Below are 15084 nucleotides of genomic sequence, written 5' to 3' on the forward strand. Positions count from 1 at the left end.
AGCAGGGTCCCCAGGGGGCGCCAGCGGCACCTGGAAGTGGATCCAGGGCTGGCCCAGACAGACGAGGCCGATGATTACCAAGCCGGCCAGGCTCAGCGCCAGGCTCAGCCGTCGACTGATCTTCTTGGCCTCATGCAGCAGCCGCCAGCCCCTGGGCAGCTGGGAATGGCTGAGTCTACACGTCTCCAGAAACCTGCAGCAGATTGCCCACCACCAGTGTCAGCACCGAGTCCAGCCAGCCAGCCCAGGTCCAACCGTCAGAGTCCCACCCAGTCTAACTTTCAGACTCCATCTTCCCTATGTCCATTCTCCATTCCCTGTATCCGCCAGGTCCTACCTCGAGGACACGCTCACCCAGATACAGCCTCTAGGCTCCCTGGCCTCCAGGTCTAGCTTCCGGGCCCTGCCACCCCCAGATGCAGTCTCTGGGTTGAATCATAGGTCCAGCCTCTATGCCGAGCCCCACCCAGGGCCAGCCTTCAGGTCCAGCTTTCAAGCCCTGCCACACCTACGTCCAACCTCTAGCCTCATATACTGACCATGCTTCTGGTACCCGACTTTTGCCTGATACCCCTCCCCCAGGATTCTGGCCCCAAATCTGGCCCACCCCGTGGACTCCTGCCTCTTACCTGCCAGGACTGCTCTCAATGGAGCTGCCTGATGGTAAGCTGTGAATGCTGCTTTCTGGAGGATGTTGGTTGGTTTGGGAGCCGTCCGAAGTGTCTTTGATACTCTCCTGGGAGGTCCAGATAATTGATTCGACGCTTTTGACACTGGCCTCGGGGCTGCGAGTAATTGATGGGGGGACATCGACTCTGGCCCGGTTTGGTGACTTGGAGCTTTGAAGACTTGAGTGGAAACTCTGGGTCGTTGGCTGGATACTAATTTGACTATTGTAGGTAACTGATTTTACCTTGGTCAGGGGGGTGCGAGCAGCTAATGAAGGGTTTTGGTTACTGAAGCGGCGAGTTTGGAAAACTGGTGGGACACCTCGGGTATGGAAACAGCGACTGTAGGTGATGGATGGTGTGTCTTGGATACTGACCCGGTGACCCTGAACATTGGGCAGCAGCTCTTGGATACTGACCCGGTGACCCTGAACATTGGGCTGAGAGTCTTGGGGACTGACCCGGCGACCCTGAACATTGGGCAGCAGCTCTTGGATACTGACCCGGTGACCCTGAACATTGGGCTGAGAGTCTTGGGGACTGATCCGGGGCCTGAAGGTAGTTGACGAAGGGTCTTGGGCCTCGCCTTGGGTGTTGCTGGGAGCTACTGGAAGGGACTCTGGCTGAGAGCTCTGCTGGCCAGATTGGGACCTCTGGGCCATGTGGAGATGAGGGACAAGGCCAGTCCCCGGATGCACTCAACAACCTGCCAACTGCCTCATCCCCTCTTTCCAGGCATTTCCATGGCCACCTGGAAGTCCACTGGTCTCTCCGGGGCTCAGGCTCTGTCCCTTGGGGTTTGAATCTCTCGGTCCCCTCTTCTGTGTTCCTTGGTCTCTCCTGCTGTCCTAAGGCAGGCCGCAGGGCTTCAGTCTGGCCTGGCCTGGGGGCAGGGGGCAGGTTCCATGACAGTTGGAGGGGTTCCAGGAGGTTGGGACGTTGGCCATGGACTCATGTTCCACCCTAGCCCCGTGTGAGAGATATGGGGGCTTGGGCTGGGTCAGGGTGGGCTCAGTGTAGGGTCTTGGTGGGGTCAGGACTGGGTCAAGAAGGGGTCATGGCTGGGTCAGAGAGGTAGAGGGAGAAGCATGAATCAGAGCATGAACTCAGGGTGTAGAGGCCCCAAGGTAGTCTGTTGGTGTGTGGGAGGGACCCTGTGAAGTCCAGCGTAGCTGGAGGTAAGTGAGCAGTGCGGGGTCAGGGTCCCTGCCAGCTGGAAGGTTGGCAGATCCCAGCCCTTGGTGAATGTCGGGGGCACCACCCGTGTTCACCCTTTCGGCACCATGGGTCTCGGCCTCGTGAACACACTTTGGAACCTGTGTCATAGTTGTCTGTGTCCTGGGTTGGGATATGTGACAGGGATGGAGATAAGGGGATGATGTTGAGAGTGGAGATGGAGCTGGGCTTTGCGGAATAGGGAGCAGAGGATGAGGCTGGAGACAAAACAAGTTGGTTTGGGTTTAGGACGGGTAGTGGGTGGGAGAGGAGATGTGTGTTAGGGTTAGAGATGGGAATGGGGTTGTGTTCAGGGTTTAGGACAGGGAGAATATTGGGGATGGCACGGGGCGGTGGGTGGTGCTGGGATGGGACAGGAAACAGATGGGGATGAAACTGGGATTGCGGTTTGGGTGGGGATGGGAAGATGGCTGTGGGTGGAAGGGGATTGAGAATGGGGTAAAAGGCAAGGTTAGGGTGGGGGTGGGGACGTGGCTGTGTTCGAACATGGAGACTAGGATGCAACAGAGTGATGCGGGCAGAGCCAGGCGTCCAGAACCCTATTCTTTCCCAGCGGATCAAGCCTCTTCCTGGGAGGAGGACCGCAAGTTTGTCCTGCGGGGCTGGTGTCTTGTCTTCAACATCCTGGCGACCCTGATGCTGCTCAGCGTGTTGGATGGGCGTATGGCCTACCTGCAGGGCTCCTACACTGGCTACCTGGGCCTCTGGACCAGCTGCGGGAAGCACAAGTGCGCCAGCCTGGGCCAAGTCACCGGTCAGTAGGAGCCTGGGGTGCTCTGGGGGCGGGGTGGTCTCTGGAGATGATCAGGGGAGAGAATCTCTGGGGGAGTCTCTTTGGGTGTTCTTAGTTGGGGGCGGGAATCTTTAGAATTCTTGAGAGGGTCTCTGGAGATTCTCTGAAGGCCTTAGGAGGGAGCTTCCTGGAGTTATATGTGGGCTTATGAGGAAACAGGACTGTCATTGCTCATGGGAAGATGGGCATTACACTTGGCCAAAACCCAACCTGCCTCATGACTAGGTGACTAGACACCATCATTCTCTCTCTCACTCTTTTGAAAATGGTGGTTTCTTTTTTTTAAGATAACAAGAGCCTTCCAGCTCCTCCAGAAACATTTTGCCTCCTTGTAGGTCTCCGCGTTTCCAGCGCTTTTGAGCATTGCCACAGAGGCAGCCCAGGCCCTGGAGCCAGAGCTCCAGGTTTGAATCCTGGCTCAGACACGCGGTAGCTGGGTGATCCTGGGCATATTCCTTCACCGCTGTGTGCCTCAGTCTCCTCATTTCTATAATGTCAGTGATAGTGGTACCAATGCATGGGCTGTTTGAGGAATACATGAGTTAAAACACGTAAAGGAATTAGAAGAGTGCCTGGCACAGAGTAAGGGCTACACCCAGATTTCTTCTTATTATTATAAGGATCCGCCACCCCACCAGCCCGTGTACCTACCTTCATTTCAGATCTCAAATAAGTGCTCATAAAACTTCCAGAATATTGTGTGGTATTAATCTTATTTATTTATTCTGAGTATCTCTGTCTCTCATACCTCTCAAACTCAAGCTGGTTTCGAGTTATGGAAAAGTCTGCAGGCATAAATTGTCCCTGCTTCGGGATGCAGGTGCTCAAAAGGTACCTGTCTCTTGCCATCTCTCCTTGAAGGATTCCTTTGTGTTGGGCCCTCAGGCAAGCTGTGCTCACACAGTGGCAGTGGGGCTCTCAGCAGCTCCCGGGTCCCATTTTTTTCCTGTAAGCAACGATGAAGAAAAGAGAATAAGTTTTCTTCTGTGGCCCTCACACAGAGGTCTCAGGATTAACTCCGATGGGATCAGATTAACTGCCCTGGGATTTCTCACTCCTCCCTGAATCATTTGCTGTGGTCAGGAGGACGTCATGCTGTGTTTGCCTGGGTCTGAATCACATGCTTTTCTTAAAGAGTCAACGGAGGGGGTCACTTCTGTCAGAATCCCAAGGACAGAGGGTGGGCAGAGAGTTCCTCCGGACAATATCAGGTTGCTCTTGCCAGAAGAATGGGACTGGATGCTGGGTGGGCAAAGGCAACTGGGCACAATTTCCCCCTCTGTTTACAGTACTTTCTTTGAGCATGATTCCTCTTGGGGGATATATTCCCAAGAGCAGAATAGCAGTGCTTCCAAAGGGCTGATGAAATTTTGTAAGGCTTTGATATACGCTCCCCATATGGAAGTCAGGATTCTCATGACAAGCAGCAGAAGCCAATTCAAGCTGGTTTAAGCAGAAAATAGATTTACCCAGGATACTGCGGCGCTTATAGACTCTCTGTGAGGCCAGGGAACTGGGCTCCAGGGACTGAGTGATCAGGACTGGCTGACTGGTCACACACACTGGAGCTTGACGTGTGGAACCCAGTCTCTCCAGGCCTGGACTCCCCTGGGGAACCTCTTTCTCTGCTGCCCCAGGACCCTGGAGGTAGTTGCAGCCACCCCGACTAGAATAGATTTCACGGCTATTTCTCCCGGCTGCTGATTCCAAGTTTAGCATGGCTGTATTTCATTGGTGGAACCTGGTCGCATGCTGAGGTCCTAGCAGTAAGAGGCTGGTTTCCTTGCCCGGAAGTGTGGATACAAACATTGGGAAATTCCCCAAACGTAGGACTGGTGTTCAAAGGTGCTGGGAAGACAAAAAAGAATGGTGAATATTCAGTACATTCCTCATTTGTTCTAAAATGTTAACTCTGTGTGATTTTATTCGATTTTACTTTACTTTATTTTATTTTATTTTACTTTTTGTCTGCACCACGCAGCTTTTGGGATCTTAGTTCCCTCACCAGGGATTGAACCCTGGGCCCTTGGCGGTGAAAGCGCAGAGTCCTAAGCACTGGACCGCCAGGGAATCCCTCTGTGTGATTTAAAATTTTTTCCTTATTTTAAAATTTAAATGACTTTTATTTTATTTTAACAGGTAATATATTTATGTGGTTCAACATTTTAAAAAATGCAAACGTCTCCCTCTCATTTTTGTCCCCCTTCCCTCCCAATTGCCCTTCCTGGGGGCAACCGATGTCACTAAGCCATTTTAAGCCCTTGTGTGTTCTGCTGGTCATATTCTCTGCATATATGAGAAAATGGCTATGGTTATATACACATCAGAATATATATACATACACACACATAGGTAGGTATGTATTTATTTATATATCATTTAAAAAGCACACATGGCAGTATTACAGTTCTCTTTTAAAGGTAAATCACCATTATTGAATGCTAAGAATATACAAAGCTTTGTGGTTGGCATAAGAAATAACAAATAGGTTGTGAAGGTTTTAATTATTTTTTAGGTGCAGAAATTTAGGATTTTTATGTAGTCTAAATTCTCCACCTTTGCCGAACATTCAATTATGGTTTTGTGTGTGTGTGTGTGTGTTTTAGGGTTTGACTGTGATGTTGGTGGGTGGTATTCAGGCAGTACTGAATCCTGTGCTCCTTGCCAGGAGCCTACAGAAGGGACCTGAATTAGTCATAAGTCTTTGGATCACAGGCGGTAGAAACTCTAACTTGAACTAGCTTGAGTGAAGGAATTTACAGGCTCACCTAAGTGAAAAAGTATGGGGGTAGAAACACTTTCAGACATGGCTGCGTTCAGCGGTCCAAGTGACCGCATCAGACATTGCTGTCTGTCTGTTTCTTGGTTACTTACTTGAGTGGGCTTCATTCTCAAGGCTCCATGTAGTGGCAAGGCAGGATCCAGTCAGGAAAAAACAATCATTCTAGGGGCTTCAGAGGGAAGTAAATATAGGGAATTGGTTTCATGGGTCATAGAAGAGCTGAGAAGCCGAGTAGGAATGGTGAGGCAAATCAGGGATTAGCAACTCAGGAAGCTGCCAGGCCCCTACGCCGGAAGAACAAAAGGAAGAAGTAGTATTACTGGAGCCTGGAAGTTGGAGCCATCTGGAGGGCATAGACTCATGCTGAGATTTGCTTAGAGGTGGCTACAATCACAGAAGAAGTGCATCGATGGCTGAAGACACCAACTAAGGCAGAGAGAGAGGAGGATAAATACCCTGGCTTGTCCCATCCCCCTAGAGCCAGTCTTTTGCCAGTGCCTCCCATGAGCCAAACAGAGATAAGTCAGTGAGCAAAGGAGGCTGGGAAATGTAGTCCTTGTAATGCAGAACAGAGAAGGGTGGGGAATGAACCTGAAAGCAGACAGAAGAATGACTGGCAGAACTGCTAACAACTCAGACCTCAGGTCTGGCAGGAAAAATAGTGCAGAAATTTCCTGCAAAAGTCATGTGTGACTGGCTCACAAGGTACCTACCCCCAAACCAAGCATGGTGACTAGAGCAATGCAACGTACTGACTGTCTTATAACTGGGACTCCAAGTGAGGAACGGCAGGAAGGCGAAATGCATGGTGCGGAGGTAAGCTGCAAACGGCCGTCCCTTCTGACCAAACTGCAGAGTGGGCTTGTCTCTGGGATGACAAGAGCCAGGGACTTGAGTGTCATCTCAACTCTCTTTCTCTCCTCCTCTTGTCTGCTTTTTCTTCTTAGTTTTACTCTCAGTTCTCCTGTCACCTAGGAGCTTGGGTCCAAGGCTCAGGCAGCTCCAAGCTCATAATCCTCTTGATCAGAGAAGAAAGAGCTGGTCCCTGACAGCTTCAGTTAGAAAAAGTCCCCGGGAAGAGCTTGATTGGTTGGCTTTGGTCATGTGCCCATGTTTGAGCCAATCACCACTGTCTGGGTCATGGGGCACTGTGATTGGCTCAGCCAGAGTCACATGACTACCTCTGTGGCCCTAGAGGGCAGGGTATGTCATGAAAAACTCTCAACCAGGATTATGTGATTGATCCTGAGAGCACTATTGCTATTTTGTAATATGTGCAGTTTGCCAGAAACAAAGCAAATGGAGTCTTAGCTCATTTGGCTGAAATAGTCTTGCACTGCTCAAAAGTAGGCAAAGTAGGAAAGGGCTGAAAGGGAGAAGTGTAATTCTTAGAAGGAGCCGAAACTCTTGTCATACTGAAATGCAAATTGGATAAATATCAATTTTAAACTGAGTGTGATTACGTCTTTTAGGTACTTTGGTTTTAGAGTATTTGGAAATGTTCTTGTGTGTACATCTGTGTGTGTGCTCTGGGGGATGTCAGGAGGGTGATTTGGAGAATGTCTGTGAGGGGCTCTAGGGTGTGAATGGGGGTGACATTGACATACCCGGGGAGGTCTGGGGGTGTGAGTGGGGTCATTAGGGAAACTTGGGGTAAGAGTGGGAGAGAAGTAGTGTGACTTGAGAGGTGATTAAAGTGACTAAGAGTACTATTGGGAGTGCCTGGGATTGGTATGGAAGGTTATTAATGTAATTTGCTGTGGGACATCGTTTGGGAGTATGAATAACTTTAGGGATGACTGTAGGGATGACTCTAGAAATAATAGAGATGATTCTGTGGGGTGAACTTGAGGATGTGAGTGGGGGTGACTCAAGGGCCATCTGTGGGGTGACGTTGGAGGTATGTGTGGAGTTGATCATGAGAGTGTCTAGGACTGACTTTGGGGTAAGAGAGGGCGATTTGGCACCACTTTGAGGGTGCAAGTGGGGATGACTTTTTTAAGAATTGAGGTAGTTGACTTATAGTATTATATAAGTGTCAGGTGTACAACACAGTGATTCACAATTTTTAAAGCAAGTGGGTTTTTAAAGACTTTGGGTTAACTTTACGGGTACGCGGGGTGGACTTTGTGAGAGTGGGAGTCATTTTGGGGTTTCAAGGAGGTGACTTCGGCGAGGGCAGTGGGGGTGATTTCGAGGATGTCTGTAGCTAAAGTTTGGGGGTGTCTGTGGGGGATGTTGCTCAGGGCTGTGAGCGGGGATGAGTTGGGAGGATGACCCTGGGCACTTCCCCCTCTCCTTCCAGTTCTCATCCACATGAGCACGGGCTTCATGATCCTGGCCCTGACCCTGTGTCTGGTCCTCCTCCCGGCCATGGGCTTCTCCTTCCGGCCAGTGTTCCGCCGCCTTAACAAGGCGGACCTGATCTTCAGTTCCCTCAGCTTTTGCATCGGTAAGTGTTTCCCTGGGGCAAGGGGTGCCCTCCCTACCTCAGCATCTCTCCCCGGGGCTCTCTTTCTGGCTTTGTGTGTCTCAGAGTTTCTGTCCTGCTGGGTCTCTGTCTTTGAATGCCTCTTGGGCTCTCCATCCCACCCTCCCTGTGTGTTTCTCAGTTCTATATCCTTCTCAGTCGGGGTGAGTGTGCTGGGCCTCTCACTCTCTTCCTGGTTCCCACTCTTTCTTTCCGCCCCCTCCTGGTATCTTTCTGTCTGTCTTGTGTGTGCGTTTGCGCGCGCCCGCCCTTGTCACGGAGGGTGGGAGAGGATGTGTCTCTTTTCTCTTTCTGGGGGCCTCGGGGTCCCTGTCCAGCCTCGTGTCCGTCTCTGGCCCCACCCCCAGTGCAGGGCTCCTGGTTGTCCTCAGCCTGACACTCTTTGTAGCCAACTGCGAGACGCTCCAACCGAGGCCACAGGTATCCTACCTGGTGACCACCTACCTGTGCTGGGGCGCCGGCGCCGTGACGCTGGGGGCCGGTGAGGGCAGGGCCTCGGGAGGGAGGGGCGGGGTCTCGGCAGGGCAGGGGGCGGAACCCGGGGAGAATACCAGACAGGGCTTCTGGCCAGATTGGGGCGGACCCCCGGGGAGGTCAGCCTCGAGGGACAGGGCGGGGCCTAGGGCGGGGTTCGGAGTCCACCAGCCCATCTGGCCCCCACCCCCAGGAACCCTGAGCTACTTAAACTACGTGGGCATGTGGGGCAAAAAGGGGCCCTCCATGGAGCAGCGGCTGAACCACCGGCGGTGCGTCTCGCAGCAGAGCACCCTGAAGTTCATGTCCGAACAGCAGCGGTCAGACCCAGACTCGAAGAGCACCGAGGAAGAGCCCAGTTCACTTCCTCCCCAAGAACCCCCGTCTAAGCCTCTCTAAGCAATTGCACCCGAGCTTCTCAGGACACTGACGCCTCACCGCCGCCAGGTGCCGGGCCCACCCATTTCATCTTGGCCACGCGCCCGAGACTAGACTTCCCTGGAGGTCCCACTCCCTAAGAACCCCCCGAGAACAGGTGACAAAGCCCCACCCCTCGAGCCAGGGCCCTCCTTTGGCGGCTCGGTTCCCGCTCAGTCCTCACCCTGCCCCCACCCCGGAAGTCCAACACCGCCCCCTCCAGTTCTGCACTCCGCCTGTGCTGTGTGGCCTGTTGGTGTGGCCCCGCCCCCGAGCCTAGCTAGGCCCCGCCCCCAGGTGTCCAGCCGTCGCTGGCCGCGGCCCGAAGCCGCACTTCATCATAGGAATTCCTACCTCTCCGAGGGCCAGCACCGCCCCAGGATGTCCAGTCTTGACCCGGGCCGACACGACACTGCCTAGCCTTTGATGTAGCCACGCTCCTCGGCGGAACAGACCCCTCCCCAGGGAGGTGTGGCTTGCAATTATACCCCCCGCCCCTTCCTGGCTTCCCTGCCACAATAAAACGTGGGCCCTATCTCTCAGAGTCCGAGCCTCCGTTTCATGCTCTCCCCCAGGGCAGAGTGGGGCTCAGAGTTCTTGCCTTGTCCTTTGGGGTCTGAGCCTTTCTCTGCCTCTTTGTCCACACCTGCCTCTGATCCTTCCTTTCCCCTCTGATCATAACTGCACATCTCCCGCCGAGAGAGACCGGGAGGGCTGGGGAGGCTCTAGTCTGGGCCGGATGGGTCCCGAGTTCCCAGGTGTCTAGCGTCTGGAAGGCCAAATGACACCAGGAGTTGATGCATGTTCGATTTTACTGGGGGTAAGGGACAGGGCGGGGGCATTCAGGGGTTGTCAGCCATGGTCTTCTTGATCCAATCCACATACAAAATCACTTTGGTGTAGATGGAGGGCTTATTGGGGGCACCGCACGGGATGTGGCCCCATGACGTGATTCCCTGAAACATACCCTCGCAGATCAGCGGGCCCCCTGAGTCACCCTACAGCACAAGGGGGAGGGGGAGAGTGTGAGAGAGGTTAGCTGGGCCTGGGGGGCTCCAGCACTTGGACCTGGGTGCACAGATCCAGACAGCGACTCCCCATCTCTGGAGAAAGAGACGATTGTCTCCAGAGTCCACTCCCAGAACATCAGCGGGGATTCCAACAGAGGGGACAGTGGCTCGAGTCCTGCCAGTGGGGATGGGACCTCAGGGTCCAGTTTCTTCCCCGGGGTTGGGGGGGGGGTGGATCCAGGAGGAGGATGGTCCCTGCAGACAGATCGGTGGGGAGGACCCATCTATAGGACACTCCCACCCTCAGGGCTCCTGTCAGATGTCACCTCTCCGGAGAAGCTTTCTCTGACTGGACAGTAAGCTTGTGTTAGAGGAGAGGTGAACTATTAATTATGTGCAGGAGGGAGATACGCAGGATACCGGGATGGGGATACAGGAAGGAAAGGGGGCAGAGAGCTACAGCTGGGAAGCTATGGAGACAGATGCCTGCTTAGCTCTGAACCCCAGTCCAGAATCTGAGTCCCCTCCCCCAGCACTTCAAGACTCCGGGGGACAGGCTGGCTCACCACGCAGGTGTCCTTGCCGCCCTCCAGGTGTCCAGCACACAGCATGAACTCTGTCACCTTCTCGGAGTGGGCACTGGCACACACCTCATTGGGCAGGACAGTAAGGTCCACACACTGGAGATCATCTGGGTAAATGACTACAGGCCAGGGAGAAACACGGCTGTGGCCAGACCCCACCCCCTAAGCCCTCCTTCCCCAGACTCCGGAGTCCAGGTCCCCAGCCCCCTCCTCCCTTACACCCAGGTGCCTGGGCTCCAGGCTGCACGGTGTGGCCCTGGCATACACTTAGCTGGTTCGATGCTGCCCCAGCCAGAGGCATAGCAGGTGCTCTCCAGTTGGGGTTCCTTGGTGGGCAGCTCCAGGACCTGCACATCCTCTGTGATCTGGACGGGCCCCTCCAGGCGGAGCAGCATGAGGTCATGGCTGTAGTCCTCCCCTGTGGGGAGGGTGTCGTTCTTCAGGAGGCTCAGGTTGAAATCGGGGTGTGGAAAGTCCTTACTGACATGGGCAAACTGGGCTGTGTCTTCGTCCTCAAACAGGTTGTGGCGACCCAGCCAGAGCTGGTAATTGCTGGTGAAGGAGAGGGTGGAGATGATGAGAATGAGAGAGGAGGCAGAAAGGGAGGGCATGAGGAAGGGTCCAAAATGAGAAAGAGAAACAGGAAGGGGGGGAGAGAGGGAGAGAGAGAGAGAGACCGAGGGAAGATACAGAGTCACAGAAAACAAAGAGACTGCGAGTAAATAGATGAAAGAATGTGACAATGTCACAGACAGAGACAGACTAAAATGGAGTAAAAGAAGAGCTTAGAACAGTAGAGAGGGTGGGAAAGATGGAGGGGAGACAGTGAGATAGAGGGAGCACATAGGAGACAGGAGGAGGAAGAGACAGAGACCGTGAAGAACAGACTAAACAAAGAGGAAGGGAGGGAAAAGACAGAACGAGGCAGGAGAGTGAGAAACGGACCAAGTGAGGAAGAGAGGAGAAAGGAAGGAGAGAGAATGAGAAATAGAGGCAGAGGAGGCAAAGGGGTGAGAGAGAGAGAGAGAAAAAACGGAGAAGCACAGGAGGGGGATGGGGAGGGGGCAGGGAGGGGGATGGGGAGGGGCGGGGCGAGGCGGGGCGACCAGCTCAGCCGCAGCTGGGGCTGCGAGGCTGGTTCCCCAGCAGGCGGGTGGCCTGGCCCCCAGCCCAAGGTCGGCGTCCCCTTTCTGCCCCAGCTCCCTCTCTCCTCTTCTCCTTCCTCCTCCTTCTTCCTTCCCTCCACTGCCCCCACCCAGTTCCAGCTGACACTAGACCTTCTCTGTGTCCCCCTGGAGTGGATGATTGGCCTGGAGGGAGGGGCTGCCCAGGGATGGATCATCTCTTCCATTTCTCTGGGGTGGAGGTGTGCTCAGTAGTGATGGGAGAGGGAGTGAGGCAGAGACCCAGAGAGACAGAGAGACGGGGCAGAGAGATGGAGGATGAGACAGAGGTGACAGAGATGGCAGCAGAGACTTGAGATGGACAGAGAGGGAGAGACACAGAGAAATGGAGACAGAAGAGAGAGGGAGAGAGACACCAATCATAGTCACACAGAGAGACCCACAGCAGAGCCAGTTACTGAGACACACACAGAGATAGGACAGAGGCAGACATAGAAAGAGAGACAACAGGACAGACCCAAGAGACCCAGGCAACCGTGGAGAGGGCTTCCCTGGGGTCATCGAGTCCCAGCCCTGTCCCTCTCCTTGTGACCCTGGACCACAACCTCCCCTCTCTGCCTCAGGCCCCCCAGCCTCCCCTGAGGTTATCCGAGGGTTATCCTGTGTGTGCCCCCCCTCCAGACCCCCTGCCCCTACTCACTCGCTCCTGCAGTGAGCAGCTGTGAGCACCCACTGGGGGGCCACCAGGACGCCTCCACACTGGAAGCTGCTGTAGCGGTACAGAGCCACCTGCCAGGGCTGGGAATGCTTCCTACACTCATGGCCTCCTATGATCCGGGACTGGATAAGGGGCACAGCGCCTGTGGACGGGGGTGCTGGGTCAGGTCGGGTGGAGTCGGCAATGGGGCTCAGAGACTGGGCTGGTGGAGGGAGCTGAGCTGCGTGATTGGAGGTTCGTGGGGGTAGAGGACCAGAGCTGGGGGTCTGAACGTGGGCCGGGGGTGTTGGGAAGGGCCTGGGATTCCGGGGCCACCCCTGGGCTTGCGGGTTGGTGGCTGGTTCCGGGTGTGGAGGCTATGCTGAGTGCAGAGCTGACCCCCGGCATGAGGGTAGGGAACAGCAAGGCAGCATCTGGAGCAGGCATCTGGTGAGGGGGTCGGGAGACTTGGGTTCTCGGACTGTGGGACAGGAGGCTGTGGGTTCTGAGAGGGGAAACCGAGGATAGAGGCCCCAAGAGACGAGGTCAGAGGCTGCAGGGGGAAGGATTTGGGGGATTAAGGGGCTCTCGGGCTGATGAAATGGTTAGGGCTTGGGCTGAGCTTTTGGGGCTTCTGGAAAGAATGCAGATCTGGGCAATTAGGTTAGAGGGGCCAAGAAGAGCATCTGGGGAATTTGGGGGCTCCTGGATTGGGGCTGGGAGATTTGGGAGAATTTGGGAGATCAAAGAATGAATGAAAGGATTAGGCTGGGAAAGGGGTCCTGGGGTCTAGGAATGGCATTCTAACAAGAGTGAGGGCCCCGGGACCAGGTTGGGGTCAGACTGCGAGGGAGCTCAGGAGAAGGGAGAGTGGAATAACAGTTATTCTGGGATCGGGTGCTTCTCATGGGGTTGGGGTTCATGGTCTGAGGCTACTGGAGGGATCTGGGGTTTTCTTGGGAGCAGTGCCAGGACAGGAATGGACGAGGAGGCATATCAGGGGCCAAACAGCTGTGGGAACACAGAGGGAACTCACTTGATGTGGGGTTTTAGAATCAGATGTTGGGGTACCTAGGGCAGGACAGCTGGGCTGGGAAGGTACGTGTTGGGATCCTGGTGGGCGGGTTCCCAGAAAACCAGAGCTGCACAGGAGGGATTCTGGTTGGTAAAGGGCTGGAGCCTGGGGAAGGATGGAAATTCTCCAAGGAAAGGAGCATGTGATTGTGGGTTCGGGATAATTTTCCTGGGGGGAAAAGGCTGGGGCTGTGGGATGCGGGTTCTGGAGCAAAGAGGTGAGGAAGTGACATTTGCAGAACCCACCCCTGCTACCAGATGGGAGGCCTACCTAGTCACAGACCAGAAAGTCTGTTTTTGAAGAAGCATAGGTGTCTAGTGAAATTTGGGGTCCTGGGGGGATGGCGGGGGACCAGATGTCAGGACTGAAGGAGCTAGTTGAGAGCTGACAGCTGGATGGGGAAAATCACCAGGGTGTGGTAGGATTTGGGGCCTCAAGGGCCGGACCGCTGGGCCATAGAGAACTAGGGATAGGAGGGGGTGATGAGGGTCCCAGAATCTGATGGGTTTGGGGGGGCTCCTTGGAAGAGAGAGACAGAGATGGCCCAGGATCTGCCCCCTTTAGTAAAGTGGATGGGGGCAGGGATCTGAGTGGGGAAGAGGAGAAAAGTCTGATTATTCCCGAGGGAGCAGGGGCCTAGTGCGAGCAAGGTGACACTGAGGAGGGGTCGGTTTGGATTTTAGGGTGGGGCTGGGAGAGATAAGAGAGAGCCTGGTGTCCTGGTCTGGGCTAGACTGGGTCGCAGGGGTGCAGGCTGCGGTACCATGTGGGAGGGCAAGGAGTCACGGAGCGGGGCCGGGGGGCAGCATGAGAATCGGGGCCCAACCGCCCTCCCACATCTTCCCCACTGTCTCACCAGTCCCTGCCAGGGACAGGGCAAGGCACAGAACCGGGAAGCACATGATGACAGAGGTGTCCAGGGGCAGGCAGGCGATGAGCTTGGAGCCGGGGAGCCTCCCCGAGGAACCTTTTAAAGCCCTCATTCCCCTGGGGCCCCACCCCTGCCCTGCTGGCACCCAGATATGGCCAAGGCCCTGCCCCTGCTTCCTGGGGGCCGGACAACTCTCTCCCACACCCAGAGCTTGTGGAAGGGGCGGGAGAGCGAACAGCTGCTGCTCTGCAGGCCCTCAGTCGCACTGGAAGCATTCCTGGGGCCTGAAGCCAGACAGGGCAGGGCCTGGCGTTCCTGAGACCTTGCTCTTGGGGACAGAGCCAGTGAGGGGAGGTGGAGGTGGGGCAGGTGGGAGCAGAAACGGCAAAGGTGGAAGAACCATTGACCTCCAGCACAAAACCCCATCTACCTTAACCCCAAGTGAGGCTATGTACCCCCAAGACCCATTAGACCCTCAAACACCAGCAGTGGGGCTCTGTTTCCTTTCTCCCTGCACCCCTTGTAGCCAAAGATACCAGCTTCTCAGCTTCTAGAACCCCCTGAAATGTAAGCCTTCGCTTTCAGAATGCCCAGACTCTTGCACTCCTAGATTTGGGGTCCAGGCCCCTAAATCTACTCCTCCTTTCATAATAAAATCTTAGGCGCCCGTCACCCAATCCTAGCGTCCCCAGATGCAGGAATACGAAGTTTCAACGGTTCCCAGTGTAAATTTCCCAGCATTTCAAAATCTAATGCCCCCCCAAACAACGTTGGGCCGCCATACCTACCTCCTCCTTGTTCCCCAAATCCGGATGCTCAAGGTCACGTCCTCCAAAGTCCCAAAGAGGGTCACGAGATCGTC

At 54.8% G+C, this 15084-nt stretch overlaps 2 protein-coding genes across 2 annotated transcripts; one reads left to right on the plus strand and one right to left on the minus strand.

The window, feature by feature from the left end:
- Positions 1-1647: 1647 nt before the first annotated feature.
- On the plus strand, positions 1648-9642 carry LOC117198983 (transmembrane protein 202-like). The gene is made up of 5 exons (XM_049703540.1): positions 1648-1846; positions 2458-2658; positions 7785-7931; positions 8323-8451; positions 8638-9642. The coding sequence occupies exons 2-5, from the start codon at positions 2541-2543 to the stop codon at positions 8841-8843; spliced, it is 600 nt and encodes a 199-aa protein (XP_049559497.1). The 5' UTR covers positions 1648-1846; positions 2458-2540; the 3' UTR covers positions 8844-9642.
- Positions 9643-9655: 13 nt separating this feature from the next.
- Positions 9656-14291, minus strand: LOC101283477 (kallikrein-1). Its single transcript, XM_004286128.1, has 5 exons — positions 14208-14291; positions 12280-12439; positions 10721-11007; positions 10438-10574; positions 9656-9859 (listed from the first exon to the last, which is right to left on the minus strand). The coding sequence occupies exons 1-5, from the start codon at positions 14251-14253 to the stop codon at positions 9704-9706; spliced, it is 786 nt and encodes a 261-aa protein (XP_004286176.1). The 5' UTR covers positions 14254-14291; the 3' UTR covers positions 9656-9703.
- Between the last annotated feature and the right edge of the window lie 793 nt (positions 14292-15084).

This window comes from Orcinus orca, chromosome 20 (genome assembly GCF_937001465.1).
Source record: "Orcinus orca chromosome 20, mOrcOrc1.1, whole genome shotgun sequence".
Taxonomy (NCBI): Eukaryota; Metazoa; Chordata; class Mammalia; order Artiodactyla; family Delphinidae; genus Orcinus; species Orcinus orca.

Bases quoted from the DNA above. Each gene is read 5' to 3' on its own strand.
- LOC117198983 (XM_049703540.1), top strand. From the start codon at position 2,541: ATGCTGCTCAGCGTGTTGGATGGGCGTATGGCCTACCTGCAGGGCTCC. The intron at 2,659-7,784 runs GTCAGTAGGAGC...CTCTCCTTCCAG, and splicing joins CAGCCTGGGCCAAGTCACCG to TTCTCATCCACATGAGCACG. The intron at 8,452-8,637 runs GTGAGGGCAGGG...CCCCACCCCCAG, and splicing joins CGCCGTGACGCTGGGGGCCG to GAACCCTGAGCTACTTAAAC.
- LOC101283477 (XM_004286128.1), bottom strand. From the start codon at position 14,253: ATGTGCTTCCCGGTTCTGTGCCTTGCCCTGTCCCTGGCAGGGACTG. The intron at 12,440-14,207 runs GTGAGACAGTGG...CCCCGTCCACAG, and splicing joins CCTGTCCCTGGCAGGGACTG to GCGCTGTGCCCCTTATCCAG. The intron at 9,860-10,437 runs GTGAGCCAGCCT...CTTGTGCTGTAG, and splicing joins GCGGCAAGGACACCTGCGTG to GGTGACTCAGGGGGCCCGCT.